The sequence below is a fragment of the Hemiscyllium ocellatum genome, chromosome 2 (assembly GCF_020745735.1).
Source record: "Hemiscyllium ocellatum isolate sHemOce1 chromosome 2, sHemOce1.pat.X.cur, whole genome shotgun sequence".
Lineage (NCBI taxonomy): Eukaryota > Metazoa > Chordata > Chondrichthyes > Orectolobiformes > Hemiscylliidae > Hemiscyllium > Hemiscyllium ocellatum.
In genome coordinates, this window is record NC_083402.1 from 138149419 (window position 1) to 138176447 (window position 27029).

General features: G+C 40.1%; 1 protein-coding gene across 4 annotated transcripts in view; it reads left to right on the top strand.

Annotated features, from left to right (window-relative positions):
- Positions 1 to 26792, top strand: part of LOC132829118 (uncharacterized) — a 116463-nt gene extending 89671 nt beyond the window's left edge. For all 4 annotated transcript variants that reach the window (XM_060846441.1, XM_060846458.1, XM_060846449.1 and 1 more), the window contains 2 exons: positions 10775 to 10862; positions 26375 to 26792. In XM_060846441.1, coding sequence (XP_060702424.1) covers positions 10775 to 10862; positions 26375 to 26515 — 229 coding nt within the window. In that variant the 3' untranslated portion in view covers positions 26516 to 26792. The remainder of the gene's footprint in view (positions 1 to 10774; positions 10863 to 26374) is intronic.
- The last annotated feature ends 237 nt before the right edge of the window (positions 26793 to 27029 follow it).

A 27029-nucleotide genomic window follows, 5' to 3' on the forward strand; every position in this document is an offset into this window, starting at 1 on the left:
TCCTCACAGCACTATTTACCTGGGTGGCAACTTTCAGAGATCTGTGTACATGGACACCAAGATCCCTCTGCTCATCCACACTACCAAGTAGCCTACCATTAGCCCAGTAATCCATCATCTTGTTATTCCTACCAAAGTGAACGACTTCGCACTTAGCTACATTGAATTCCATTTGCCACATTTCCGCCCAGCTCTGCAACTTATCTATATCCCGCTGTAACCTACCACTTCCTTCCTCACTATCCACAACTCCACCGACTTTTGTGTCATCCGCAAACTTGCTTACCCAGCTTTCAAGTCCTTCCTCTAGATCATTTATAAAGATAACAAAAAGCAGTGGTCCCAAAACAGATCCTTGTGGTACACCGCTAGTAACTGCGCTCCAAGATGAACATAATCCATCAACTACTACCCTCTGTCTCCTTCCAGCCAGCCAATTCCTAATCCAAACCTCTAATGTATCCTCAATGCCATACCTCCGAAGTTTTAGCATTAGCCTACCATGGGGAACCTTATCGAACGCCTTACTAAAATCCATATACACAACATCTACTGCTTTACCCTCATCCACTTCCTTGGTCACCTTCTCAAAGAACTCAATAAGGTTTGTGAGGCACGACCTGCCCTTCACAAAACCATGCTGGCTATCCCTGATCACGTTATTCCTACCCAGATGTTCATAAATCTTATCCCTTACCATTCTCTCTAAGACTTTGCCCACCACTGAAGTCAGACTCATTGGCCTATAGTTGCTAGGGCTATCCCTACTCCCTTTCTTGAACAATGGGACCACATTCGCTATCCTCCAGTCCTCTGGTACTATTCCTGTTGACAACGACGACATAAAAATCCAGGCCAATGGCTCTGCTATCTCCTCCCTAGCTTCCCATAGGATCCTGGGGTAAATGCCATCAGGCCCAGGAGACTTATCTATATTCATCCTTTCCAATATTCCCAAAACCTCTTCCCTGCATATTTCCAGGGCATCCATTCTAATTATTTGTGATTCCATATTCACATCAGCAACAGTGTCCTGTTCCTGAGTGAATACTGAGGAAAAGTACTGATTTAATGTCTCTCCAATCTCCTCCGCCTCCACACACAACTTCCCACTACTATCCTTGACTGGACCGATACCTACCCTAGTCATCCTTTTATTCTTGACATACCTATAGAAAGCCTTTGGGTTTTCCCTAATCCTACCAGCTAAAGACTTTTCATGTCCCCTTCTCGCTTCTCTTAGCTCCCTCTTTAGCTCCTTCCTGGCTACCTTATAACACTCAATCGCCCCTACTGAACCTTCACGCCTCATCTTTACATATGCCGCCTTCTTCCCTTTCACAAGGGACTCCAATTCCTTACTAAACCACGGCTGCCTCACAAGGCCCTTTACACCATGCCTGACTGGTACATACCTATCGAGGACACGCAGTAGCTGCTCCTTGAACACTCCCCACATCTCATTAGTGTTCTTCTCTTGAAGCCTGTTTTTCCAATCCACACATCCTCAGTCATGCCTCACTGCATCATAATTTCCCTGCCCCCAGCTATAGCTCTTGCCCTGCGGCACACGATTATCCCTCTCCATCACTAAAGTAAAAGTCACCGAGTTGTGGTCACTGTCCCCGAAGTGCTCACCTACCTCCAAGTCTAACACCTGGCCTGGTTCATTACCTAGAACCAAATCCAATATAGCCTCCCCTCTTGTTGGCCTGTCGACATATTGTGTCAGGAAACCCTCCTGCACACATTGTACAAACACCGACCCATCTAATGAACTCGAGCTATAGCTCTCCCAGTCAATATCTGGGAAGTTAAAGTCCCCCATAACAACCACCCTGCTACCTTCACTCTTTTCCTGAATCATCCTCGCAATATTATCCTCTACTTCTCTAGGACTATTAGGAGGCCTGTAGAAAACACCTAACAGGGTGACCTCACCTTTCCTATTTCTAACCTCAGCCCAAACTACCTCAGATGGCAAGTCCTCTTCCATCGTCCATTCCACTGCTGTGATACTGTCTTTGACAAGTAATGCCACGCCTCCCCCTTTTTTACCCCCATGTCTGATCGTACTAAAACATTTGAACCCTGGAACGTGCAACAGCCATTCTTGTCCCTGTTCTACCCACGTCTCTGTAATGGCCACAACATCGAAGTCCCAGGTACCAACCCACGCTGCAAGTTCACCTACCTTATTCCTTATACTTCTGGCATTGAAGTATACACACTTCAATCCACCTTTCTGGTTACAGGCACCCTCCTTAGAGATCGCTGCATTATTCCTAACCTCATAGCATGAAATTGGAAAATTACCCTGCAGTTTCTATCTCAATAAGCCTTTCTGATAAGATGTTCTATGTTCTAATAATTTGCTCTGCAGAGAAAAAAAAGTATCCTTTTTTTACAATAATGCCAAACAACTTAGTTTTTTTTAGGGAAGTCTTAAGAAATTTGAATTTTAACAAATTGCAGGTGCAACCTTTTTCCCTACCAAGTTTATTTTGCTTAGCTCAAAGTTTATTGTGCCGCCGTGTGGGTGGCACGGTGGCACAGTGATTAGCACTGCTGCCTCACAGCGCCTGAGACCCGGGTTCAATTCCCGACTCAGGTGACTGACTGTGTGGAGTTTGCACGTTCTCCCCGTGTCTGCGTGGGTTTCCTGGGGGGGTGCTCCGGTTTCCTCCCACAGTCCAAAGATGTGCGGGTCAGGTGAATTGGCCATGCTAAATTGCCCGTAGTGTTAGGTAAGGGGTAAATGTAGGGGTAGGGGTATGGGTGGGTTGCGCTTCGGCGGGTTGGTGTGGACTTGTTGGGCCGAAGGGCCTGTTTCCACCCTGTAAGTAATCTAATCTAATGTAATCAACTAGTGACAGAGGACTCCAGGGACCTGATCTCCCTTATCGTTTGATAAAAGGTTTATTGGAATCAAGCATTTGGACAGGTTTAAGGGAGCACAATGCTAGCTTGCTCTCTATTTTCCTTTCCTTTGCTAGGCAAAAGCAAGTGTGCTATTACCATACATTGGTATACACTCCATTGCTCACAAGTTGGAGAAAGTGAGTACTGTAGATGCTGGGGATCAGTGTCGAAGAGTGTGGTGCTGCAAAAGCACAGCAGGTCAGGCAGCATCCCAGGAGCAGGAGAATCGACGTTTCAGGCATAAGCCCTTCATCAGGAATGAGGCTTGTGGGCTGAGGGGGTTGAGAGATAAATGGGGAGGGAGTGTGGCTAAGGCGAAGGTAGCTGGGAATGCGATAGGTGGAAAGGAAGATGGACAGGTAGGACCGTTTAAGAGGGCAGTGCCGAGTTGGAAGATTAGGACTGCGATAAGGTAGGTGGAGAGGAAATGGGGAACCTGGTGAATTTACATCGATCCCATGTGGTTGGAAGTATGGTTGTTCAAAAGTTGCCCTAACACAAGAAACTGAGTTGCTATTGACGTCTAGCTCCATTGTATCTCATGAAATCATGAATGAGTACAAGATTGAACAACAATCCAATTATACTTGGATTGCATGATTGGATTTAGCAGCCCAGAAAAGCAGCATAGTGGGATAACTTTGAATTTCAAGCTGAATGACTTGATAATTTCTTTTGTACCACAGTGAAATGAGGATTCCAACAAGAGATTTTTGTCTGCCTGGAGGATTTTATTTCCGCATTCCCTTCTGGTTCTACACTGATATTCGAATGAAAACACAAAAATAAAAATCTGGGAATATTCTTCCACATCTTCTGCAGTTTTGAAAGGGACCATCCCACTCAGGCTTAAGAAGGCAAAGGACACAGAAGTCAGGGTATAACAGCACCTCATCTTTTGATCAAGAACTTCTAATAACTTAGATGCAACACAGATTCCAGAAATGTCTGATCATAATGATCACTCCCTTTTTTGGGGGGGGGACAGCAGATGCTAGTAACACATCTTCTATCACAGTTTCCCTCCTCTTGAGATGTATTTTTTATTCTTACCCAATTACTGCTCCCTTTTACCTTGCACTAGCATCCTTTGTCTTCCATTTTAAAATGCCTTTTTCCTCTCGACATCCATTTTTTCATGCTTCTGTATCTATAACTGATGAATCATAGAGGTGTACAGCATGGAAACAGATCCTTCGGTCTAACCCGTCCATGCCAACCAGATATACCAACTCAATCTAGTCCCACCTGCCAGCACCCAGCCCATATCCCTCCCAACCCTTCCTTTTCATATACTCATCCAAATGCCTCTTCAATGTTGCAATTGTACCAGCCTCCACCACATCCTCTGACAGCTCATTCCATACATGTACCACCCTCTGCGTGAAACAGTTGCCCCTTAGGTCTCTTTTATATCTTTCCCCCCTCACCCTAAACCTATGCCCTCTAGTCCTGGACTCCCCGACCCAAGGAAAAGACTTTGCCTATTTATCCTATCCATGCCCCTCATAATTTTGTAAACTTCTATAAGGTCACCCCTCAGTCTCCGACGTTTCAGGGAAAATAGCCCCCGCCTGTTCAGCCTCTCCCTGCAGCTCAGATCCCCCAACCCTGGCAACATCCTTCTAAATCTTTTCTGAACCCTTTCAAGTTTCACAACATCTTTCCGATAGGAAGGAGACCAGAATTGCACACAATATTCCAACAGTGGCGTAACCAATGTCCTGTACAGCCACAACATGACCTCCCAATTCCTGTACTCAATACTCTGACCAATAAAGGAAAGCATACCAAATGCCACCTTCACTATCCTATCTACCTGCGACTCCACTTTCAAGGAGCTATGAACCTGCACTCCAAGGTCTCTTTGTTCAGCAACACTCCCTAGGACCTTACCATTAAGTGTATAAGTCCTGCTAAGATTTGCTTTCCCAAAATGCAGCACCTCGCATTTATCTGAATTAAACTCCATCTGCCACTTCTCAGCCCATTGGCCCATCTGATCCAGATTCTGTTGTAATCTGAGGTAACCTTCTTCGCTGTCCACTACACCTCCAATTTTGGTGTCATCTGCAAACTTACTATGGTTGCTACCTGCCCTGTATTTTCTCTCTTTTATTTGAAAGAAGCATTTGTTTAATGATGAGTCTTAGCGTGGCTCAGAGATAAAAAGTTTGTGGTTCAAATCCTATTGCAGGTCACTATCAAAACAAGAAAAATCAACTGCCTGTTTGTCATTAACTAAACATACCATAATCGTATGCTGTATGTCGGAGAAGTTACTTTCAATAAGCAAAGATAGTATTTGAAAATTGATGTATGGGTGCATAATCATCAATTACCTGAGAGGCATTCTCCTGTTAAGTGCACAGGATCAGCTGAGTCTGCTGATCTGATTTACAGTAACGCTACTCTAATCTTTCAGTTGAATCTGACAGATGCTTTACACAGGAAGTTGGTTGAAGGTTGCAGTTTGACTGAGTATGAGTCAGGTGTGAGTCACAGCTTCCTGGGAGGATAGATCAATGTGCTATGCTGTTAAATTAATGAACAGCAAAAAGCTTTTGAGTAAAATATTATCATGAGAAGAGCTCCTCTCAGAGTAAAACAAAATGGTTGTGGCAGGAAACTCCACTTGGAAATGAATTTTTATTTTAAATTGTTTTGTACATCAGTGACACAATGACACTGCTGTTCGAGGCTAAAGATGAGGGTGAAATTTTGTACATTCCATTCTGGTCATTGCTTAAAGAAATTTGAAGTTTGTCTCGGTGAAATCAAAGGACAGTGGACTTGCATCTAGTCTGTCACGAGATCAAGTAGCCCACAATAATTGATGATCAAATTCACATTCAAATTTCTCCTTGTCATTTTAGGCATTGCACTTTCCAGGATTTAAACTGGTAGAGGTGGATAAAGATAGAGAGGGTGCATGCTGGAGAAACAGTGTTAAATTTGTACTGTTAACATTGGTCAATTAACTGTACTTGTGCAGAACACTCATTTTTCTGATTATTTGAAAAAGGAGTTATCCCCAATATTTAACCCTCAATCAATTTCGGAGCAGATCTCATCATTATTTTGTTGTCATCTCTCGCCCTCTCTTAACGCGCCGCCGCTCCCCCCGCCCCTGTCTGTGTGGATGCACAAAGGATAGATAGGACTTGATTTCATGCCTCAATTAATACTAAGCTGTGCGATAAAGTCACTCTCCTCAGATTAATAAACTCACTGAGGAACAGATCTTAAAGATTGGGGAAGAAAGACAGGCTGTGTGAGAATCCATAATACAGGTGGTGGGTTCATTACTGCAATCTTTCAGAAACTAGAAATGAAATTAAAGCTGTAGGGGGAAGATTGAACCTGAAAAATAATGGGGATCTGAAGATGGAGAGAGTTGTCCTAATGGAAGACTCTAGGATTATTGCTTGGAGGTGACATTTTACAAGATTAGTCTAAATTTATAGTTGCAGTTTACTGTTTATTACTTTCCTTTACAAACATGGCTGACATGAGGTTCAGAGGCTTGTGCTGTTGCAGGGAAATACCAAGAGAATTGTGCCTGCGTTATTGCAAACTACTCAAATCTTTAGGCCCAATTTTAACAAGGGCTAAGGGGACAGCATCAGTCTTCCATTTGTTGGCCTAAGAGGCTAAAATCATCTCAAATTTTAGGCCTCATTCAAAGACACTAAACCTGAGGGAGGAGGGACTTGAGTTTTCACGGAGAAAGTTTGGATCAGAAATTGGCTGGCTGAAAGAAAACAGAGGGTGGTGGTTGATGGAAAATGCTCGTCTTGGAGCTCTGTTACCAATAGTGTGCCACGAGGATCTGTTTTGGGGCTACTGTTGTTTGTCATTTTTATAAATGATCTGGATGTGGGCGTAGAAGGATGGGTTAGTAAATTTGCGGATTACACTAAGGTAGGCAGAGTTGTGAGTAGTGCCAGAGGGTGTTGTGGGTTACAGAGGGATGTAGATAAGATGCAGGACTGGGCTGAGAAGTGGCAAATGAGTTTAATGCAGAAAAGAATGAGGTAGTTCACTTTGGAAGAAGTAACAGAAATGCAGAGTGCTGGGCTGATGGTAAAATTCTTGGCGGTGTAGACGAACAGAGAAATCTGTGTCCCAGATGCATAAATCCCTGAAAGTTGCCAGCCCAGGTTGATACAATTGGTAAGAAGGCATATGGTGTGTTGGCGTTTATTGGTAGAGGGATAGAATTTCAGAGCCAGAGTCATGCTTCAGCTGTACAAGACACTGGTAAGGCTACACTTGGAGTATTGCGTATGGTTCTGGTCACCACATTACAGGACGGGTATAGGTTTAAGATGAGAGGGAAAAGATATAAAAGATACCTAAGAGGCAACTTTTTCACGCAGAGGGTGGTACGTGTATGGAATGAGCTGTCAGAGGCAGTGGTGGAGACTAGTCCAGTTGCAACATTTAAAAGGCATCTGGATAGGTAAATGAATAGGAAGGTTTTAGAGGGGTATGGGCTGGGTGCTGGCAGGCAGGACTAGATGAAGTTGAGGTATATGGTCAGCATGGACAAGTTGGACCGAAGGGTCTGTTTCCGTGCTGTATATCTCTATGACTCTATATCAGAGTCGTTTCTTTACTCTGAAGTAGGAGCGTGGAACGGCTTGCCTGCAACAACGTAGACTTGCCAACATTAAGGGCATTTAAATGGGCATTGGACATACGTAAAGATAATGGAACAGTGTAGGTTAAATGGGTGTCAGATTAATCTCAGGTCAGCATAGCATCAAGGACCTAGAACTACCCCTCTTAGGCCAGGCCAGATTGCGCAAGCAATTTTAATTGAAATATTCAAATTTGAGACATTTTTAATTAATAAAAATAAAAACTGTTTCCATGAGCCCAAGGTTCAGTCGCCAGAGTGCAAAAGAACCAGACTCTCAGCAGGAGAGAGGTTAGTTGGCTACAAGAACAATGGTTGGGTTTCAGCCACCACCACCTCTTCGCTCCACCCCCTTTCCCTGCCCCCCCCCCCCCCCCCCCAACATCCCGATGCGCACTGCTTTGATCAAGCACTGGGTGTCTATGGACAAGCATTCTCCACCCTAAGAATTTGCAAGCAACTCCGCATGGTTTTGTTTCCAAAATAGCAAACCCCACCCTGGTGTCTAACTGGGTTATCGCCATTGGTGTCACCTCTCACTTGGTGTCTTCAGTTGGTAGCAGTGTAGGAAGGTCAGCCATGTGCCTTGCTGCCACAGATTATTCAGAGTGCAGGTAAGAAAGGGATGTGGTTTCCACTTGCCATTAGATACAACTTTGCCATAAAACTCACCACATGAGAGAGCACTAAGTTTTGCTCATTAAATCCACCGCACAGAAACTGATCATCTGCTTCAAATAATTTGTTTGTTTGTTACTAACTACTCTCACTTCATCCCTTTACTCGCTATCTTTTAGTAAAATGTCCATTTTATGCATTAACTGTTTATATCCATGTGTTGATAAAGCCAGTGTGTTCTGTGAAAAGGCTTGCAGTTTGGTTTTGTTTAGTAAAAGCCATTTTCTGCTCTACAAAGTGAGCTCACTGTATTTTTGCACTTTCTTGTCAGTTCTCTCCTGTTCATTTTGGGTAGTACTGATAACTGCAGTGCAGTTTGGACGTTATAAAATTTTGGTTTTTGTCATTAATCTTGGAGACCTGTGCCAAAAATGGAAACAAAGTTTCCATCTATCATTAATTTCACTCATTATCCCCTGTCTCAGCCATTTGATATCTGTCACAGTGTAGAGGAAAGTTGTTCAATCATCTATAATCCCAGCATGAGTGTGCCAGGTGGAAGCAACAGTTGCTGAAAGTGACATGAATGATTGATCATGTCATACAAGCATATGAATCAGTAAGAACCCATCATCTGTCATTAGTTTTCTATGAGAAGTAAACAGGACAGTTTAAAAACCAGTCAAGCAGAGCTCGAGTAGGTCTTTGGCTAATCATTCTCTTCCTTCCCTTAGATTAATGTGAGATTCTAGACAGCAGGATACAATTAGCACCTATTAGTCGGAAATACAGAAATCAAGCCCCTTAATTTCCTCTGCATCTTGCAGTGTGGTCCACATCTTGTACTGTGTTGCAGTGATCAAATGTGCTTTATCAGACAAGTTGTTGAGATGAGTGGGAGACTGTTTGAAGGAGTCATGATTATGCAGTTGCACAATATGCCCAAAGACACATTTGTCCCATGTTTAACTTCCTGCGTAAATTAAAGTTGACAACGTGCCAATATATTTGTGTACTCATGACAAAGCAGTTGTTTTCATCTCACAGCAGGGTGATATCTGTAACAAATTACAGAAAGTAGAGGATAGCTATATCAATCACACTGCATGTATAAAATCAATCCCAGTCAAATGCTATGTTGGGATCTGCCTGCATGGTTGATAGGTAAAATATGCAATCATTTCCATTCTGGCTGAGAGTTATGGTATCACCATTTACAGTCACCTTTTCAGATGAGGTGTGAAACAAAAGCTTGGTCTGCTTTCCCAGCCAAAGCACAACTCTGAGAACATTTGTTTATCCAGTGCCTTGGCTATCATTTATCCCTCATCCAGTGCCTTAAATTACATTTATCTAGTCATTGCTTTTTATTTATTCAAAGGATGTGTGCATTGCTGGGTAAGCCAACATTTATTGCTCTTGAGAAGGGAGTTGTAAGCTACCTCCTTGAACCACTGGTTCTTGAGTGTAGGTACACCTGAAGTGCTGTTACAAAGAAATGGCCAGATTTTGACGCTATGAAGCAGTGACATTGTTTCAAAGTCAAGATGGGTATGGCTTTGAGAGGGATTTTCAGGTAGTGATATTCCAATGCAGCTGCTGCCCTTATCCTTCTCAGTGGGAGATGTAGTGTGTTTGTAAGGTGCTCATGGAGGAGCCTTTGTGAGTTGAATAGCAGGGCTAGTAGATAACTTGCTCCTGCCACTACATCGTTGGTGAAATAAGTGAATGGAAGGTGGTGGATAGTATGTCAGTCACATGGCTTGCTTTGTCATCGAGTCATATAGCACAGAAACAGACCCTTCAATCCGACCAATGCAAGCAGACTTAGTGTTTGAGTGTTGATGGACTCATCCGAGAAAATGGAAGTCATTCCATCAAATTTGGCTTTGTAGATAGTGGACAGGCATTGGAGAGTCAGGAGGTGAGTTACTTGCTGTAGAATTCCTAGTCTCTGACCTACTCTTCTAGTCACTGTATTTATATGGTTGGTCAGTGGTAAACCCTAGGATGTTGATGCTGAGGATTCAGTGCTGGTAATGCTGCAGAAAGTCATGGGGCAATGGTTAGTTCCTCTCTTGTTGGAGGTGGTTTTTGCTGATACTTGTGCAGCTTGAATGTGAGCCATGTGTCAGGCCCTAGCTACTGTTGATGTCACTCCATATGGACATAAGCTGCTTTGCTACCTAAGGCATTGTGTTTGGTGCTGAACACTGTGCAATCGTCCGCGAACATCCCCACTTCTCAATGTATGATTTGAAGGGAAGGTCACCAATGAAGGAACTGAAGATAGTTGGGCCTCACACACAACTGTGGGAACCTGAGGAGCTCATGCAGAGTTGTCCTGAGACTGATTGATGACCACCAACAACTACAGCCATCATGCTAGGTATGACCAGTACAACAAACAGCTTCCCTGATTTCCAGTGTTAAATACATTTCCCCTAAACCTTTTCTCCTTGTTGCTTGCAGTATGAAATTAATTTTAAAATTCTGGAGACTCTCAGCTGGTCTAAAAGGATTGATGAATTTATGTTGAAAATGAAGTTAAAACTGAGAAATGTAAGTAATTATTATCTTATTTTACAGAAATGCTGGTCAAGAAAAGCTGTTGTGCTGTTTTGGAAATGGATCTAGAAACTGTATTGGTATTGATCTGAACAACGTGATATTGAAGGTATTTAAATTATATGAAACAGTAGCAAAAGAAACTAATACATGAGCTTTCCTGCATTAAACCGACCCATCACTTGTTGCTAATTTGAGATTAGATTCCCTACAGTGTGGAAACAGGCCTTTCAGCCCAACAAGTCCACACCGACACCCAGACCTATTCCCCAAACTAATGCACCTAATGCTACGGGCAATTTAGCATGGCCAATTCACCTAACCTGCACATCTTTGGACTGTGGGAGGAAATCGGAGTACCCGGAGAAAACCCACACAGACACGGGGAGAATGTGCAAACTCCATATAGACAGTCGCCCAAGGCTGGAATCGAATCTGGGACCTTGGTGCTGTGAGGCAGCAGTGCTAACCACTGAGCCACCGTGCCACCCCCATTCTTATTTTATAAAACTTTCTTAAAGTTTGGTTCGTTTGGTAGCACTTGGCCTGGGTCAGTGGGATATGTATTCACGTGCTATTTATAGAATTCCGTCCTTAAGTCCAGGCTGTCATCCCAGTCATGTTGAGTGTCTGTTTCATTGTTCATTCAGTAAACCCTTTGAAGAAATAGGACAAGGACTCTCATTGTTCACACTTGGAATAGAGAGAGTTTTCTGGTATCTAGCTAACATTCCACCCTCCAGTATCCTCAAAAGATTAAAGGTTATGGAGGAAGGCAGGAGAATCAGTCGTGATGCAATGGTAGAGCAGATTCAATGGGCTGAATGGTCTAATTTTGCCCTTATGCCTTTTGGTCTTAAGCAATCCCACACAAAAAGACAGACAAATGTATTAATCTAAATAATGCCTGTGCACTCCTGCTGTGCAAAACACACCTATCACACATTTGCTTAACATGTTACAATACTCTAAAAGTAATTTGGGACATTAGAGTGATGAGGAATGCCAGTAATTGGTTTGCTCTGAAGTTTGCCAAATATTCTACTTACTGTTTTAGCTAAATGCAAACCAAGATTATTTATTTAATTACATAAGATAACAAGACTTTTCATCCCAATGATTTGACTGAAAGTTGCTAGCATTAAAAATGGTGACTTTTTAAATCCGTGATTCAGTATTCTTTGACAAAACTTTGTAATGTAAAACATTATTAGCAAATCTCAACAAAGTCCCTGCCACTTGAAGGTTATGTTTGAAAGGATCAGTTGCTTATATTACAGTTGAAGTGATCAGTTTTATTCATTGGCATTAATACCTCTTTCAAAATTATTGGTTATAGACTGCTGAGTGCTCCATTTATTTCAGGTAGAAATATTCAAGTTTACTCATTTTCAGGCTCACTATTGTAAAAAGGTCTATTTGTGACAGACTTCACTTCCATTTACTCTACAGTTTGGACTGCAGAATCAATTGCTGCAAACACTGTCTCCAGATTTCCTCGTTGTTGTTCAACCATTGTCAGGTTTCGCTGAGCGTTTCCAACCAGCAAAAATACTCATGATTTGAGAAAACTGCCTCTTAAACTGATATTTTAACTCTGTGTCTGCCTTTAAAGTGTACTTTAAAAAAGAAACTTTTAATCTGAAGCCATTAAAGTTATTGCCAGTAAAAGTTTAAACTAATGATGGACAAAACTACATTTGAAATTTTCGTGGGAAAAATTAAAGTCCAAGTACAAATGACAAAATGTAGAATTCTGTTTAGCAGCCACTCAAGGCCAACTGGTTGATTAAAAAGATCTTTTGATTATACTTTACAGCTGCCACTGTATATAGTAGACAAAATATGTCCGCACAAACATACTGACAATAAGAAGTGAGAGCACTGTTTTGAGAAACATTGCCCATGGTCCTGTTCAGAGTGATGCTTATGACTCCTTGTTTGGCCAAGATGACTTTCTTTACAAGCAACGCAACATAGAATCATAGAATCCCTAAAGTGTGGAAACAGGCCATTTGGCCCATTGAACTTGCGTTGACCTCCAAAGAGCATTCCACCCAACTACCTTATCTCTGTAACCCTGCATTTCCCATGGCTAATCTACCTAACCTACACTCTCCTTGACACTTTGGGTAATTTAGTATGGCTGATGCACTCAAACTGGAACACCCAGAGGAAATCCATGCAAACACAGGAAAAATTTGCAAACTCCACACAATCACCCAAAGGTGGAATTGAATCCAGGTCCATGGTGCAGTGAGGCAACAGTGCTAACCACTGAGCCACCCATTCTTTCACTGTCAAATTAGTCAGATCTTTTAAATAACACAACAGGTATTAGGGGTTGAATGCATTACTCCTGTTCCTATATATCCCCAGTCTGTGATGTCCTTGCCTGTTCTCTTATCTTTGTTCAATAGTCTGTTGGGTTTTAGTCCTTAATATCTAAAGATGCTTCGTTCCTGATGTTCTCCTTTTCTACACCTTACCCACAAAGGAGGTGAGTTATTTAGTCCAGAATTCCAAGTCTTTGACCTGTAGCTACAATATTTGTATGGCTGGTCCAGTTAGTTTTTAGTTATTAGTAATTCACAGGGCAATGATAATGCCAGCGAATTTATTGGAAATGCCCATTGCCAAGTGCTTGTGGCAGAAGTGTTACTTGGCACTTATCAACCCAAACCTGGATATTGTCCAGGATATGTTACACAAGGACACTGACCGCTTCAGTATCTGAGGTACCTTGAATGGTGCTGAACATTGTGCAGTCATGACAAACATTCCCACTTTTGACACTATAAGACCATAGGTATAGGAGCATAGAAGGAAGCTCATTGATTGTAGTAGTTGAATATGGTCGGGGCTATGATGCTATTAAGAACCATTCCGACGTTGATGTCCTGGTGCTAAGATGTATTACCACCAACAACCATAACTATCCAACTTTGTCTGAGGTATGACTTTATCCAGTGGAGAGTTTTCCTCCTGATTCCCATTGACTCAAGTTTTACTTGAACTCCTTGATGGCATATTTTATCAAATGTGGCATTGATTTGAAGGGCAATCAATCTTGCCTTACCTCAGGAATTCAGTGTAGTGTTTGGTGTTGAGAGTGTGGTACTGGAAAAGCACAACAGGTCAGGCAGCATCCGAGGAGCAGGAGAATCGACGTTTCAGGCATAAGCCCTTCATCAGGATTCCTTCGGAAAATTTGATTCTCCTGCTCTTCTGATGCTGCCTGACCTGTACTTTTCCAGTACCACACTCTTGAGTCTGATCTCCAGCATCTACAGTCCTCACTTTCTCCCACTGTTATGTTTGGACCAAGGCTGCAATGAGATCAGCTATGGAATGGTCTTGCTGAAGCCAAAACTGAGTATCAGCAAACAAGTTATTCCTTTGCACGTGCCTGTTGATGTGCCAATCCATCACTTTGCTGATGATTGAGAATATATTAATAGGGTGGTATGTAGCCCGTTTGACTTGTCCTGCCTCTTATGCACAGGACATAGGCAACTTTTCGCAATATTAGGGAGATGCCAATGCTGTAGCTGTACTGGCTAGAGGAAGATTTGCTATGGATATTAGGACCTTGCTTTTTATAAGATGGTTTAGATCTTGGTGTACAGGGACCAATTTCAAAGTGTGCAGATGAGACAAAACTGGGAAGAATTGTGAACTATGAGGAGGATAGTGTAGAACTGCAAAAAGACTTTGACAAGTTAGCAGATTGGCTGATAGCAGATGAAGTTCAGTGCGCTGAAGTGTGTAGTAATACACCTTTGTACAAAGAGCATGTAAAATAAGGGGTATTATTTGAAATAGTGTGTATGTATAAATAATTCATTAAACATTGTAGACTGGCTAGCGAAAGCATACAGTAATCTAGACTTCATAAAGAGAGGCATTAGAGTCAAGTGCAGGGAAAGAATGATGAACTTAATTAACACTGGTGAGATCTGAGTACTGTGTAGTTTCTGGATGCCACACTATGGGAAAGATATGAATGCATTGGAGAGAATGCAGAGAGGTTTATGAAAATGGTTCCATGGATGAAAAGCTTAAATTATGAGGAAAGATTGGAAAAGCCAAAAATGTTTTCCATGTAGAGGATAACTTCAAATTGTGAGGGATATGGCCAGAGCGATGGGAAGAAAACATTCCCACTCTTAAATGGATCAAGAACCAGAGCAATAGTTTTAAAGTGTTTTGCAAAAAAAACAAATGCAAGTGAGGAAAAGCTTTTTCATGTTGTGAGTAATTAAGGTGTGGAATGCAATGCTTACAACTGTAGTTGAGACTGGTTCAGTTGAGGCATTCAGGAGGGCATTGGATGATTATTTAAATAGAAACAGCATACATGGGTATAGGGAAAAGGCAGAAGACTGGCATTCTGTTAAAATGTTCAGACAGTTGGTGTAGACATGATGGACCAAATGGCCTCCTGCACCATAATGTGATGATTCAGTGCCTTTAGCCATTTCTTGATGTCTTGTAGAGAGAATCAAATTGGTTGAAGACTGGCATCTGTGATAATGAGGATTTTGTGAGGAGGGTGAGATGAATTATCTACTTGGTGCTTCTGGCTGAAGATGGGCTAAGTACTTTAATCTGTCTTTTGTACTGCTGTGCTGGCTAACTCTGTGATTGAGGGTAGCAATATTTGTGGAATCTCCACATTCCAACTAAGAGATCTTTTAGCCCTGTATCTAGTCGTCATCTGCTTCTGTGCACATTCCACTCTTACATAGTGTTTTTCTGGTATCAATAAATTTCAATACTACTGGGATCTGTTCTTCAAAGGATCATGTCAATAAGATGAACAGACTAATTGTGTTCTGACTAAGTATATGTAAGGATTTGGGAATTCATACTGGTCATCACTGTTCCTCAAAGCTGCCTGGCTGCTCGGGGGTCCATACATGCCAGTTGGCATGCAGGTACGCTGACTTCCAGTTCTGGGAATTGTTGTCATGCACAAACCTTGGAGTTCGCTGCAAAAAAATAATTAGAGGGAAAGTATCTGGTCCTGTAGAACAAGATAGAAATCATGATGCAGAGATTCAGTCCAACCTTTCAGGTGTTTGGCATTTATTCCCCACATGAGCAGATGGCCCAAACTAATGGCGGTGTTTAATGAAGGTAATGGTGTCCACCCAGAGCCCTGTTTCACCTCCTTTCTGGGTACACTTTCTGAATAGAGTGCCATTTCTCTTTCCTTACATTCTTACCTTTCTTTTCTTTCTTTAAAACACTTAAGAATTTTTAAAAAGGCAAGTTTTATGGGATGTAAGCATCACTGATGCTTAGTGTGTGCTAAATCACAGGACTCATTGTGAAATATGGAGCTGACTTAACTGGCAATGGATAATAGAATTGGATGGCCAGTGTTTATGTGGTAGATTCTATACCCTAGCACAAGGACTGTACCTACAAACCCTCATCTAATAAAAAGTGAAAACTGGTGACATCTGTATGTTTGAAATAAGAACTCCAACCTGTTTAATCTTTCCTGATAGAGGCATCCAGTTTAGTCTGCTAACATTCTCGTAAATCTTTTGTCAAAGTTTTAATATTGTTTTTATGGAATGGATAGCAAAGTGGTACTTTAAGAATGGTGTAACTATGGTTCTGTATATAAATACAGAATTATCACTCTGCATTTGTATTGTCTTCCTCAAGAAAAAGAACACCACAACTTTGCACTTTTTATGGCCTTGCTAACTACTTTTGCTACTCCTAGTGATTTATGTATCTGTATTTCCACATTTTCTTTGCTTCTCAAACTCATGTAGTGTCTTCCTTATTTCTTTTGCCAAGTTAATAATTTTCAGTAACCAAATTAGCACGAATATAATGGCCCATAAATGTCACTCTACCCTTTATACACAGCAGCCAAAAGCACCATATCTCAATTATCAGTCCTGTGGAAAGGCAAGATGTATTGGCAATTTGACAAAGTTTTTATTTTGCAAATTTCTCCTTAGTTTCTCAGAGTAATCGAGAAAGCTGTGGTGGACCTTGATCATCTATGATACATCACCGGAATATTCTGCGTTCTTTCACGTTTTTTGAAGGAAGCAACATCCAAAAATTTTTGTGAAAGCCCTCAATACTTAACTAGTTGCACAGTTAATGTTATAGGTTTACCTGTTCTAGTATTGAGCAAGTAACCCATCCTTTGTAAGTCTTGGTATCAGTTGCAAAGAAAAATATCCATTCTCCTTACTATACTGTCATCTGTCACTTCTACATGCAGTTTTACTTCCTGTCTCATCCCATAACTTAAATAGGGTCTGCATCTACACAAGAACAAGTTGGTCAAAGAGGAGGACTGAGGCTTCTCCACTACATGCTAGATCCCATATCTGTTTAACTTGCAGTTACACTCACCTGTCCTTAGGGATTGACCAACTCTAAAATACTATTGAACCAAAAGTGGGTGTTATTGCCTCTGAAAACAAGTGTCCTGGTAACTCTAGTCTTCTCTGTCTCGAATGATCTATACTTCTGACTCCAGAATAACATTTTTGCACAACAGACTCTTAACAGATATGATTGCACTGAAAGTCCCACAGGTACTTTTTATGCTGTGTCTGTCTAAATTTTTTACTTATTTTATAGTCAAATGTATTCAATTGCCTCCAAACCATCATTATTTTAATACATCTATCTAGTTCATTTAGATAGTAAGTTGCTGTTTCTCAACTTGTGAATGTTTCACCTCTTCAAGTTACTCTTCTAAACTCCAAGGGATACAAGCCCAGTCTATCCAAATATTCCATGTAAGACAAACAACTCATTCTTTGTATTAGTCTAGTAAATCTTCCGTGAACTACTTCCAATGCACTTGTATCCTTTCTTAAACAATGAAACCAAAACTATACACAGTGCTCAGATGTGGTCTTGTCGGCGCCCTATATAACTGAAACAAACTGAGGTCCTCCTCACATTAAATGAAAGTTTTCCTAATTAGCGCTGTACCCTCATGCCAACTTTTCCCAGTCTATGCATAGGAATACACCAGCTCTCTCTACACCACAAAGATTTTGCAGTGCTCAAATTCTAGGTAATGCTTCTTTCTTATTTTTCCTGCTAAAATGGACAAATTCATATTTTCTCCACATTGTACACTATTTGTCAGATCTTTTCCCACTCTTTTACCTCCCACTCATTTACCTATCTATAATCTTTGTTTCCTTCACATATCCTCTTAATGACTGACTTTCAAAGTCATCAGCAAATTTGGCAGCATATTTTGATCTCTTCATCCAAATCATTTATGTACATTGTAGAAGTTGAGACCCAAGCATTGATCTCTGAGGCATGCTACTTGTTGCAAAATGGCCCTTTTATGCTTCGTGTTAACAAGCCAATGTTCTAATTAAGTCACCCTAACAGCAAAAATGCAGAAACAGTGCAACTCTTATTCACGTGTCAGGTTAAATATCCCATTTCTCACTTCCCACAATAAATGTTCTGTAATAATTTGGATATTCTGTAGTTCTTACCATCATTATAATTATGGCATTGTAATAAATATCTTGGGATGTTGCTAACATCAGGACAGATATTTATAAGCTTTGTTTTTGCTAAAGAAAAAGTGGACTCATTTAAGCCTTCACTAAAGGTTTAGAAACATACAAATAAGAATAGGCTATTCAACCTTTTGACCTTTTGCTTCATTATTTAGATCAAGGCAAATATGTACTTCACCTTGGTTTATTGCCTTTGTTCTAAATCTTTTGTTATCTTAAAAAAAATTTCACTCTTAAATTTCAATAAACCCAGCATCCACAGTCTCTTCATAGACCTGTACATTGTGCAGAGCTTTTCTGATTTCCATCTCCTTTTTGGGAAATAAGCTTTCTAATATCTGATTAAATAGCTGAGTTCTAATTTTAAGATTATATTCCTTTTTTGTTCTGAATTCTCCACCAAAGAAAATAATTTTTCTGGATGTAAACTGGAAAATCCCTCATTTGTTTGACTTGGGGTGAATTTGGCAAAATCAGGAGTGATTTGTGATGCAGAATAAGAGAAAATTCAGATGATTTTCCCCTCATAGTTCAGGAGATTTTTATGCAGTCTATAAATACATGGAGCTGTGGTGTGAGCCAAATAAATAACTACTTAAAAAGAAGTAGATAAATATTTGATTAACCAAATGTAAAAAAGCACATGGAAAGAACAAGGGAATAGAACTAAGGGGAATGTTCTCCATCTACTATGCTATAGAAATTATTTGTGTGTGTATATATACATGGCATGCAAATTTGTACACCTCCCACACCATTGTTTATAGTCAATAGGATGACTGAGAAAAATTTTCCTATTGTAACAAAAGGAAATGGACATCAATGTTCCAATTAGCAATTTTACAGGAACAATAATTGGGTGGTAGTACAGAAGTTGAGTATTGTTGAAAATAGAGAAATGCTGTCAAACTTTACATCTTAGACTTATCAGGGCGCAGACACAATACTGCATTTCAAAAGGAATAATAATTTGTAATACATGAGCAAAAGTTTAACAGTTGACTCTGAGGCATTGTCATGGGGAATGCACCAAGGAACTCGGGTCCTCCGTGCTTTTGGTAAAATGACATAAGGTGTAATGCTTGCATATGTTCCTTTTTTTTTTAAACAGCTGAGGAGCGGCCTTTACATATGTATATTAGTGGCTTCTGGCAAGCCAGCCTGATGATCTTAAATTGTAGCTGAAACAAGAAAAGTATTGACAGGATGCTGCCAACAAGCCAAAAAGATGTTCGGCAAATCTTTCAATTGATTAATACAATAGATGAATTTCAGTACCAGTGCAATACCAGGTACATAGATCATGTCTCCAATTGACTAGCAGATCATGTCAAATAACACTTTTTTGCTGAGTACTAATCATACTCAACTTATCCATGCTTTCAACGTTTGGAATGTAATGTTTCCATTGGATGTGATTTTGCAATCAACCAAAACCCTCTAAATGATCCTGAGTGTGCTAAGCATTACACTAACAACTAATTTAATATTAGTTGGGCTTGCAATGTGGCTGCTTTATGCTTACTAAAAGCTGTGTTTTATTAACCTTTTGGGGCCTGTTTTCTGTGGGTTAGTGAACATGTGCAACATTGAGCCTTTTTTTAATTAAACAAGTTACGTGGGAACAGTTGTTCCCTGGTACACTTTTCATAGCAGCACCTCCATCAGAGTTGACTTACCAACCCGTCCTCATAATTTGTGACTACCTTTGAAGTTTGTCAATCTTGTATCTGTTGTGAAAAATGTAAGACAGAAAGCATCAATCGCAAGCCTTTACTTCTCAGCACCATAGCAATCTAAAAGGAAATGTACAAAATATATGGAACAGGTATCTACGGCAATTCAGACAGTTCTTTTTAATATAAAACCTTAAAGTTAGTGCTATCTGTTGAAGACAGAACTTAATAGGTTGATAAATACTTGCAAAATTCAAATGTTGAGTCATTGGGGAAAAAAGATATTATGCCTAATTTCTTACAATACTTTTGCTGTGTTGAAATATGAACTCTAAAGGTGACTATACACGATGTGCAAAACATTCAGATCAGATGTGAAACAATGTAGATTAATGCATGAAGGCATAGACAAATGTAAATGTGTCAGGTGCAAGAGCGAAAGTGATCTGGGAGTAATCATTGCAAACGAGCCAATGTGCAGGAGTTAAGTGGGACTAATTTTGAGAAATCAGCATCCATTTTCTACTGAACAATGATGAACAAGCGAGCACAATTTTAAGATATGAACCTCATTTTCCTAGGGCTGGCAAGCTATGGACGTTAAAAGGAATGAATAACATCATTGAAAAAAAACTAAATAAATCAATTTTTTTCAAATGCACTTTTTAAAAACTAGGTTTTCGAATTGTATAGTGAACAGCTGAAGTTTTTTTTATTCTACATTAAATAAAACTATACGATAGGGACATTGGCCACAATCAGGCATGTGGAACTAGTTTAGTCTGGGAACATGTTCGGCATGGACTGGTTGGACCGCAGGGTCTGTTTCTGTGCTGTATAACTCTAACACCTGCCACTATTGGCTAACCCAAATAGTTAAGTGCAGAGTGGTGAGGTGATTGTGGAAGGTAGCTGGGTTATGATGGTGGTGATCTTGATGCTGCTGCTGTAGCCCACATTACTTTTGTAAGGCTGGAAGGTCAGTCCTCTTTCTCTCTCACAAGACAAATTTCAAGCATAACCCCTGATTGGACTTAATTTGTTTCATCACTCATGGAACAAGATGGAGTGAGTGTTTAACACCATAACCAGTTATGACCTAAACTGGCGTTCAGGACCCAAGGTCCCGGATTTATATATTAGTGAAAGATCATCTACTCCTTTCCGTTAGTCACTACCTTGCCATTGTTAACAGAGCAATAGACTCATTGGTCCTATTCTGAGGTCATTAATCAGGCAAATAGAAATGGAAGTTGACCCCACAAAGAAATGGACACAAAGTATTGGAAAAGGAAGGAAGGAAGCAGCAACTTGATTGGGAGCATATTGAGCAAAACTGACAAGAGAAGATTCCACAGTTATAATAGATCATTTAAATTTAATGGAAGGAAAATTTTCTGTGGTTCTCTGGCAGGCCCACAATCATCCCTATGCGAATCTTCGACCTGTGGTATGCCAACCCATAATCCACTGTTGGTAGTTTTTGAATACTGCCACATTAGGTCTGCACATATGTAAATAAAAATATCATAAATGTAAGTTGATTTGGCTAGTGGACTTGAACTGCAATTGAATTAATTAAAAAGGCAACATGCCAACTGCAGAAATGTATCAGAATTAATCTGCCTGATTTAATACATATTAATTTGATTGTATTTCTTCCATCTCAAATTTGAAGCAGTGACTTGAAGCTGGTGCCACATGCTGGAAATTGAATTCCACTTACATTTCTGTCCTGTGATGATCACATTTTTGAGCTTGTTGTTAGTTATTTCTAACCTTGATTACTGACTTTTTTGCTGAATATTAATCACTATTACACTTACAATATTAGAAACACAACAATTTATATCCAGCACGGTTCCATAAACAACAAATACCAGATCACTTGTTTTCATGATGTCAAATGAATGAAAAATACTGGCTAAGATGTATTAAAATCATAAAATCACTAGTATGGGGACAGGCCATTTGGCCCAACAAGTCCACACCAACTCTTCGAAGAGTATCCCATTCAGACCCATTCCCCTACTCTATTACTTCACATTTCGCCCTGACTAATGTGCCTAACCTATGCATCCCTGCATACTATGGGCAATTCAGTATGGCCAATTTACCTAACCTTTACATCCTTACACTATGGGAGGAAACCAGAGCACCTGGAGAAAACCCACACAGACACAGAAAATGTGCAAACCCCACTCAGACAGTCGGCTAAGGTTGGCATTGAACCCAGATCACTGGTGCTGTGAGGCCGCAATGCTAACCACTGTGCGACTCCGATATTAGCTCACCATCAGCATTGTTTCCCTTTGTTAATGTGCTCTTTCCCTTTTAGTCCCAGTCTGCACTAGTACATTATTCTAATTTGAACTCTTTCTCCATAAAGCAAAACAACATTTTCACAAGCAAACTTGCATCTTGTCCACTGAAATTTGGACATTTTGTGTGTCATGTATAGAGAAGGGTACCACAAGAGTAACGTGCACCCATACACCATAGCCTCTGTCCACCATGAACTACACTGTCATGCTCACATTCAAAAGACAGGAAGTATCGATTGTCAGAAAATGTTAGGGCTAAACCTAATAGATTAGACTTACAGTGTGGAAACAGGCCCTTCGGCCCAACAAGTCCACACCGACCCGCCGAAGCGCAACCCACCCATACCCCTACATTTACCCATTACCTAACACTACGGGTAATTTAGCTTGGCCAATTCACCTGACCCGCACATCTTTGTGACTGTGGGAGGAAACCGGAGCACCCGGAGGAAACCCACGCAGACACGGGGAGAACGTGCAAACTCCACACAGTCAGTCGCCTGAGTCGGGAAATGAACCCGGGTCTACAGGCGCTGTGAGGCAGCAGTGCTAACCACTGTGCCACCGTGCCGCCCACTAATAGGTGTATCTATTTCTTCGCACAAACCTTGTATCTATTTATAGTTCCAATAACTACACAGATGTAGAAGACACAGATGATAAATAACTGGTAGTGCAATAGTTAGCTTCTCTGATTAAAGTAGTCCTAAAGTATTAAAAGTTGATGGTTCTTGTATCCTGTTCCAGGTATTCCAGTTCCAACTCTGCCCTTATGGTAAGTGATGATTCCTATTCCCTTTCCATCCCACTGCGCTCCCAATTCCATCTTCACTGTTTCGTGAAATCCGATTGATAGAAGACCAGAGGTTCATTAAAATATTGGAATTACACCAGGACAATTAAATAGCATCTCTCTCAACAATTTAATTTTTATTTTAACACAGTACTGTAGCAGGTCATATTCAAGTCCAGATCACCCATGTTTACTTGATAAGCTGCTGGTCAGTCTTTATAACAGTGCGTCGTAGAAAGAGTTTGTGTTTTTCAGGTAGTTTGATGTGAACATGATTCCTTTGATAATTGTAAAGCAAGCAGAATCTTAACATCTATGGAAAACAATGGTGATAATGAATTAACTATATTCCTGTGACAATAAAGTGGTTCACAGTGTTTAATCCCAATTAAAATATTCTAGATCCATTAATCACTAAAATTGAATTCTATTGAAATATGGTGCTCTGGATTACAGTGGAATTTGTGTGTTTAAGTAGTCCATATTTAGACGTTCATTAGTGCTTTGGGGTCACATTCCAGAAGACACTTGTCATCTTGACTAATTGTAAAATAAAAATAAGATTGAGCATTTGCTAGATTTTGTGACTCTGAGAGTCTTGAGGTCCCAGCACCAGGGTGGGATTATATACATTGGCAGGAAGAATAGAAGAATAATTTTTTTAAATGGAGAGAAACCACCAAATATTAGTGTTCAGAGTGATTTGGACATCCTTGCGAATGAATTACAGAAAGTTAACATTCATGAACGGTAAACAATTAGGAAAGTAAATGATACGTTGGCCTTTCTCACAAAGGGGTTTGAGCACAAGAACAAGGAAGGCTTATTGCACCTGTTATATCTGTTTAATGAGACAACTCACCACCGTCGTCTCTAGAACAGTTAGCGGCAGACAACAAATATTGCCAGCGATATTGTCAACATTTCATGAGTGAATTAAAAATAATTTTATTGGGCTCTGAGGAGATGTTAAGTAGAATAGGCTCAATACCTTCTAGAGTTAAATTGAATAAGAGGTGATTTCATCTAAAACATAAGATTTGAGGGAGTTTGACATGTTTATGAGGAAAGGTTGTGCCTCCTATTTAGACCCAAAGGTATTCTCAGGATATTTAAGACTGAGATGAGTGGAAATTGAGGGGGTTATAAATCTTTGGATTTGCTACCCTAATGGACTGTGAATGTTCATTCATTGAATATATTCAAGGGTGACATCGATAGATACTTGGAATCTGGGGGATATGAGATTAGATGAAAAGGCGGTCAAAAAATTATCCTAATCTTTGAATGGTGGAGGGTCTGGCTGGCCAATAGTTACTATTTCTCATGTTAAGACTTGACAAGCCAGAGAAGAAGAACAGACCAAAGTGAAATTCAACAACACTACCACCTAGAGAAGAAGGAAAAGGAATAAAGGATTGTTACTCCACAATGACAGTCAGTTGCCTAAGGCTGCAACATGACTCTAAATATTTGAAGGGAACAAATTGACGATGTAGAGATAAAAAAGGAATGTGTGGTGTCTTTCACAACTTCAAGAAGTTTGGCAGTGAATTGATTATTTGTAGCTGCTTGCACTGTAAGAATTGCAGCATTCAATTCGTGCATAAAATCCACATATGGCAGCCAGAAAAATGACCAGATAATTTGTTTTAGTGATAAAGTTTGCGAGATAAATGTGAGCTCAGACATCAGGAAAACTTTGCTGCACTACTTTGAATATTTTATTTCTGTTTTAGTATTTCACAAAAGGAAAGCACCTCCAACAGTCCAGCACTCATCCAGTACTGTGCTGAAGTGTGAAACTGGATTATATGTTCAAGACACTGCAGTGGGGTTTGAACGCCCAATGAGTCAGACTGCAGTATTACTGCACCACTGAGCCAAGGACACACTAAAGTAATGTAGTATTATGGAAATGTCAAGTCATACTTAAAATATTACAGGTGCCAGGAAAAGGGTTTATAACAAATCTAACATCTAAGCATGTTTGAAATGCTAAACCAAAATTATATTTACATTTGGATTTTCAGTCGTGACCTGACAAGTATACTGAAATTAGTATTATATATGTTGGTCACAAGGTATATGCTCAGTTGGCTAAACTGCTGGTTTGTGATGATGTCAACAGTGTGGATTCAACTCCCACACTGACTGACATAACCATGAAAGTCTCATCTTAGACATGTTGACCCTCAGGTTAAACCACACCAGTTGTCTCCCTCTAATGAGTGAGAGCAGCTCTATGGTCCTTTGAGATGAAGCAACTTCACCTTTTATACATGTGAAGCTGTCACAACATCAAATCTAATTGTACAAAACAAAATTCCAAAAAAACTTTGCCCATTCCTCTATTATTTGGCCATTCGATAACACAATAGGGCTAAGCTATGGTTCAAGTGAAGAACTGCTGCGATATTAGATATAATTGCAAAAAAAAGCTACATTTGTGCAATAACATTGCATTCGTTTATTTAAATACATCAGTGATGTTCTGGGTGTCATATCACTTGAGTTGCTGTGATTACTATCGGCTCGGGTGATGAATATTGAACACCAGCAGCCATTAAAGGATCTTGCCTGCTGCAGTGAAACAGCAGAAATTTTTCATATTTACCACGGTTGGTTGAAGATATGCTTTAAATGGTCCTAGTACAAAGAGAGGTTTGTCCAGAATGGCAATCAGCCCTGTTGCATTTTGAGAGAAATCCAGACTTCAAGTACTCATAATCTAATGAACTTTAGCTGTTACTCTTCCCATCCACAGAGTATACTGAACATGGAGTAAGTATTTGACACTTTGGACTTCTGTTGCTGTATTATCTGAACTCTATCAGTCCCTAAGGCTAAAGCCCTGAATAACCCCATTATTTTCTTGGGCTTCATTTTATAATTTGTTGTTGAACCAGTGTAACAAAATGTATTCTCCAAGAACAAAAACAGGTAAATCAATACCTTGAATCTGTTCCACAATTCAGTTAGATCATGGCTGGTCTGTATCTCAAGCTCATCAACTTACATTTATTCCATATCTTAATTGATTTTTATTTGGGGATATTGATTTCATTTTTCAGATTCAAATGATTTAATAATCAGCAGGATTTAAAGTTCTTACATTTGTAAGCAGTGTTTCTTTAAAGTATGACTCAGCAAATTTATCCTTTTTTGTATTTTCTGCACAGTGTCTCCGGGATCACTTAAATTCATCCTTCTATATGTCATTTTGTTGTATCTTATTTCTTAATTTTTCACAGCTCAGGTTTTAAAATGGCTGATCTTTTCTGTTCAAGGCAACAGCTGGGTATTTGCTCAATCATTACTGCTGGGAATTGGACCCTCCCAATCAAAACCTGGAATACAAATGGCTTCCTGTCTCCCGACCTGCTGAAGACCCTAAAATTAAGTTCACGTCATGTTCCAGCAAAACTTAGTTCTCTCCATCAACTGCTGTTGAAATCACTGAGAGTTCAACGCGTCATCTATCAAAGAACAGTGTGATCAGTGAGTCACCATACAACAGTGCAACCTGATAACATCACTGTAAGGACCGGATGCACTTGTGTCATAATTCGGTGTGTGAAGTTTTTGGTGTTGAGTGTGCAGTAGTTATCAAATGTCATGTTTTTGAAGGACAGAGCAAGAAAATATGGCTATAATGTCCTCATTTTACTGTAGAGAATATCTTTATTAAAATAGTTTTTAATTTGAGTCAGTCGTGAATCTTTTAAAACTAAATGTGGCAAAGACATTGAAGGTATAATTTCCCAGTTTTGATCTCTGCCATGGACCATGACTTAGTGTGAATATGGATATGTGTTGCACCTAATTTTCCAACTGACAATTGCTGTTAGAGACTGCCAGTAGCAAAACTTTAAAATGATCCTTTTAATGTGAGCTGGATACATCAGACCAAGTACATTACGTAACACTGCTTAAGGATGTAAA